The sequence below is a fragment of the Propithecus coquereli genome, unplaced genomic scaffold (assembly GCF_000956105.1).
Source record: "Propithecus coquereli isolate 6110/MARCELLA unplaced genomic scaffold, Pcoq_1.0 Scaffold246, whole genome shotgun sequence".
NCBI classification, from domain to species: Eukaryota; Metazoa; Chordata; class Mammalia; order Primates; family Indriidae; genus Propithecus; species Propithecus coquereli.
The window spans coordinates 2,112,696-2,118,119 of NW_012148019.1; the positions used below are offsets into that span (position 1 = coordinate 2,112,696).

At 39.7% G+C, this 5,424-nt stretch overlaps 1 protein-coding gene across 1 annotated transcript in view; it reads left to right on the forward strand.

Moving 5' to 3' along the window:
* AXDND1 (axonemal dynein light chain domain containing 1) overlaps positions 1-5,424 on the forward strand; it is a 104,449-nt gene that overhangs the window by 6,432 nt on the left and 92,593 nt on the right. Inside the window, 3 exon segments of the mRNA XM_012646528.1 lie at positions 4,243-4,363; positions 4,945-5,044; positions 5,090-5,125. Coding sequence (XP_012501982.1) covers positions 4,243-4,363; positions 4,945-5,044; positions 5,090-5,125 — 257 coding nt within the window.

Below are 5,424 nucleotides of genomic sequence, written 5' to 3' on the forward strand. Positions count from 1 at the left end.
AAAATCCAGTTATTGTGTTATGACCAAGAATCAAAGTTTTTTGGTTTTTGTTTTTAAATAAAAATAGATTTTCCAGAAGAGTGGAAGCTGGTGATTTACCACAACAGTTTTATTAAAAAATAAAACATATCTTTATGGTTAATGAAAAATTATATTTGAACAAATAAAACGTGTTTCCTCTAAAAATAAATCAACTAATCACCTCTTAAAGGTCCCATCTCTTAATACTGTTACAATGGCAATTAAATTTCCAATACATGGACTTTTGGGGGACTCATTCAAACCAATTCAATACCCAATAATTCAATAATGTATAGAAATACAAAAGTCTCCAAAAATGGCTTTTTGAGAAAATTTGACTGATAGTCACCAAACCAACATATTTTTTAGAAAATATGAACTAAAAAATTTATTGTCTCTAGATATTAAACATCAAAATTGTACTGCGTATTTCTCAATATATCTGTGTAGTAAACATAGATAAAACCATGCATGGTAATGGTAAATACCAAATTCATGATAGGGAGGGAAGGATGAATATTTTTTAATCTGAAGCAATTTGGTTGTCTATCAAATTTAGAAATGTATACATTTTGACCTAGCAATTTTACCTCTAGGAATTTATTCTACACATGTACTCATGAGAAATGGCATATTGGCAAAAATATTCATTGCAGTAGCAAAAGAATGGAAACAACTGAAATGTTCAGCAATTAGGGAAATAGTGATATATCCATACAATGGAATACTACAATGGCAAGTTTTAAAAAAAACTGATTATGTACTGATATGGGGTGATCTCTGATAGTTAAGTGAAAAAAGCAAAGTTTAGAACTATGTATAATTAATAAAAAGGGAGAAAAGGATACATATATTGGTTTATATAAGATGAACATAAGTTCCTGTTGCTCCTTGTCAATGTAGTATTTTATCAAACATTTTTTATCCTTGCCAATTTGATGGCTGAAAAATGGTATCTCTGGTTGGTTTTAATTTATGTTTCTCTTACCATGTACAAGATTGACCATGTTCTCATTTGTTTAAAATCTATCTGCATTTGTTTTTCTGTGAATATGTTTTTTAATGCTTAAGAGCTATTTGTATTTTATGGGAATTGCTTAATTTTCTATTCAATTGATTTTTTTTCTTATTTATAGGAAGATTTTATAGGAAATTGTCTTTTTGTCAGTGATATGACCTGAAAACTCTCAGTTTGTGAGCTTCCTTTTGCATTTGCTCGTGGTGGTTTTTGTCATGTAAAAATGTATGCAGTTGAATCTACCAATCTTTTCTATCATGGCCTCTGCACATAGTATCTTTTCAATGTAAATGACCCAGGTCACTGCTGTGACTTTAAATAACAAGATGACTGTAGCCATTATAGAAATTTCAAAATACGGGTGATGAAATGTGAATATTCAACAAATTTATTCTACAAATATTTAATTATGTCTGCCATATGAAAAGCATGGCTCCAGGTATTCTGCAAAAACTCCAAGTGCTAAAAAGAGGGAGCTCACAGGTAGAGGAGACTTCTTTTAACTGGGAATGGCAGAACTATTTTCATGAAGGTAACACTCGAATTAGACATTGAGGATCTGGATATGTCAGTCTGGTGAAGAAGGCCTTCTAATGCTTAATGCTTGAGTAGGAAGCCATCTAGTTTATGAAAACAATATTATAGGAAAGTTGAAGGTGAGAGGTCACAAAATTGAAGGAAAACCTTGAGTACTCAGACTTCAGAAAAATCTGAATTTAAGGCAGCTCTGGGGAATCTGGTGGAAGGATCCAACAGTCCACAGGGGCATCATCGTGGGGCTGAATTAATGCCTATTGCTTTCTATCTCGGAAATCTTCCTTTAAGATTCAGTTGCTCAAGATTCAGTCTCCCGGGAGAGTGTATTTATTTGGCCCAGCTTAGACCAATTGCCAATATCTTGGTTACCAGAGCCTTTTTTTGTTTTTTCACATTTCTTTATTTTGTTTTATTAAACTTCTAAGTTTGCAATAATCTTAAGGGGCCCTGGGCCTTCCGGCCAGGTACTCTGCACCTGCGCCTGCCCGGTGCGGCCCTGGTCTCGGCTGCCCGGGTGTCTGCGCCATCCGTGGGCAGCAGCAAGGGCCACGGTGGCAGATAGCGCGAGGAGCAGCGCAGCGAGCAGGAGGCTCTGGGGTGCATCCACCCCGACTCCGCAGCGTTCGCAGAAATCCACCCAGCTTCACCATTACTGTGAATCTGAAGCTGGAGAAAATGATGAAGCTGCCCAGACCGCCCTCAAGTTCACATAGAGTGAAAAATGCCCAGATGAAGCGCCCCTTTTTGAAATACTCTCCCAGGAAAACCTAGAAGATAATGATGTCTCAGACATCTCAAAATTATTAACATCACAGGCTGAAGAAAATCTTGGTATGGTGATGATCTTTAGTGACAGGTGTGCAAGAAAAATTAAATGAAATAGTAGATCAGATAAAAACCAGGAGGAAGAAAAAAAACAAAAAGAAAAAGAAGCTGAAAAGAAATTATTCCATGACACTCCTGTTACAATTGAGAATTTCTTAAATTGGAAGGCCAAGTTTGATGCAGAACTCTTGGAAATTAAAAAGAAACGGATGAAAGAAGAAGAACAAGCAGGAAAAAATAAATTAAGTGGGAAACAGTTATTTGAAACAGGTCATAATCTTGACACATGTGATACCCAGTTCTTGGAGGATGCTGGACACAGTGTGGAGGCAGATGAGTCTTTGTTCCAGGAGATGGATGACCTGGAGCTGGAGGATGATGAGATGATCCAGACCACAATCCTGCAGACCCCCCGGGGGTGACTCAACTGATGGACTGTCCCCACCTGCTGAGAGCCTTGATTGCCACAGCACCTGTGGCTGTGCTCAGAGGGTTTTGATTTTCCTTTCTTTTTTTCTAAGAAAAACTGATTTTCAGGAGAATATTCTTCTGATAGCTTTCGTCATTGAACTTAATAAACTGACCTTAAAGTTTCAAAAAAAAAAAATATGACTTACATAAAAGTTGCAAATGTGATCAATTCTGGAAAATATTCCGGGGAAGTGTAGTGGAAGATAACTGATAGGAGATTGGTTGTTTTTTTGAGCATTCTTAAGTGTATTTGTGCACACCGGGCGAGAGGGCCCTGCACTGGAAGGCGGTGTGGGGCCTCCTGGCGGTGAAGCGCGGCGGGTGCTGAGGACGCAGGACCTGGTGGGGCAGCAGGAACTTGGTCCTGGAGCTGCCCGGCGGCGTCGCCGGCAGGGGGCGATCTCCTTCGTGACCCGGATGAGCGGGCGCGGTGCCGGCTGCCCTTGTCTCGGTGGTCAGGTCCCGATGTCCCCGGTGCATGTTGTGGGTGCCGCCGCGGGGGTCGCAGCGCGGCCAGATGCTGAAGTTCCTCACCCACGGGGGGACTGCTTGAACACCTGCCCACGGTAGACAGATTCCCCCAGGACTGCATCGTCCTTAGCTGAGCTACACAGTCCCAGCAGCGTACTCGGCGACAGCAGGATTAGGCGCAAAGAGCTGCATGCGGCAGAGGGCGGGGGGCGGCACTTGGGGTGGGCGGGCAGGGCCCCCCACTTGTGCTGGCAGGTGCCGCAGGACTCCGGGGCGCTCGCTGGCCGCCACCCACAAAAGGGAAGACGTTGCTAAACTTGGCAGTGGAAAGTCATCGGCGGCTTCCTGTATAGTTTCGGAAGAGAGATGTGGATGGAAATCAGTTTGCAGGGAAGTGTCAGGAAGTTTGACATTTTACAGAAAGTGAGAGATGATGGATGGATGGATCAAAGATCGATCAGGATAACTTGACAGCAATGCATGGGTAAGGGGAGATTTTTAGAAGGAGGAAAGACCTGTCGTAGACCCAGGGAATGTTCCAGTAGAGTGAGAGACGCACAGAAGTCGTGATTGATGAAATGAGATTCCTGAGGATATGGGCAAAGATGCGATTAAGGACCTCAGTGGAGGGAGTAACCGTAGGTAAGAGAATGTGTCTTATCCTGAGACTGGAGGAAGAGAAAGCTTGAGATGCAAATGAGAAGTTTCAGGTGGAGAAGAGGAAGAGTGTGGTGGAAACTCCTGTTTAATGCCTGTCGTAGTAAAGTGTTTGGTAAGGAGATAAATTTTGCTGACACAAATGGCCATTTTACCTCCTGGAAGGACATGTGTGGACTTTACTCTTATTTAGTAGCCAGAGAGAAAATTTATTTTGTAAGTATATTTTTCTTATTTTTTAGGGACATTTCTTTTTTGTATGATGTTAAATATGTAAGAGGGGAGACTAGGGAGAATACAGTTTGTCCCCCGCAGTTGGACCGTTCGTTACAGCCACATGACGGTGTCATTGTGCCTCATAAGGTAAAGTATTTTACAGATAACCTTTTCGCCTTCTCTCTCCTTTTAAAAATCATTTCCCTGAAATATAAACCAATGTCATACGATAACGACAATCTGCATTGTTTACCAGTCTTCCAATTATTTCTTAAAAAGGATATTTAGCCGCAAAAGATCAAAAATATCTTATTGTAAGCCATTTTCCAAACCACAGTCATCCACTTTAGAAAATACCGTATGGGAGACATTTTCCCCCAAGAAATCTACATATAAAGTTGTAAAATTCTTATCTTTGGTATTTTGCTAAGTTGAGTTTTAAATTTCCTGCTGAATTTAAAAGAAAATAATCACTACGTTTCTGAATATATGGGATCTGTGTAACTAATACTAGAACCAAAGTTTTCTGATTCATGGTTATTTTGGAGATTTGTGCTCTACTTTGTTTTTTGTTACTTGCTATGACCCACATTACTAATATTGTTATTTCTGTAATCAAAACCTCTCAACTTAATAAATAGTATCTGGGTTAGGAGTTAGGATTTGTGGAACTCAATTTTTTTCACTTATTAATGTATTCATTCTTTTCTTTTTTTGTTTTTTTAAAGCCAAAGACACTGACAGATACTTTAATTCCTGAAGAATTTCATATTGTGTCCAATACAGGAGTTTCAGGTTTGGAGTGTTACGATGAGTGAGTACTATGCTGTATACTGAATATCTGACAAGTTGACGCTGTTTCCTCCTTCCCAGGCATAGAAGAATCTGAGAACAGTATCCTCATGTTCCTGGGCAATAGCTACACTGAAATAAGGAAACATTTGGGCTAGCCATCCCAATACAATTTAAGAAAGATATATGAAAAAAGAATTAATGAAAAGGGCTTAAAGAGTTTGGGATTTTAATGATTACATTGTTTTCTATCTTTTCCTGCCATTTAATTTTGAATTTTTTAAAAAATGGAACTTTGTTCTGAGTGTTTGAGTATGCCCTTTAGGAATGGTTTTGAGTAATGATCATGGGGACAAAGGGAAGTGGGCCTTTAAGCCAGAATCTCATGAGACAGCAGTCCCCATCCTTTTTGGCAC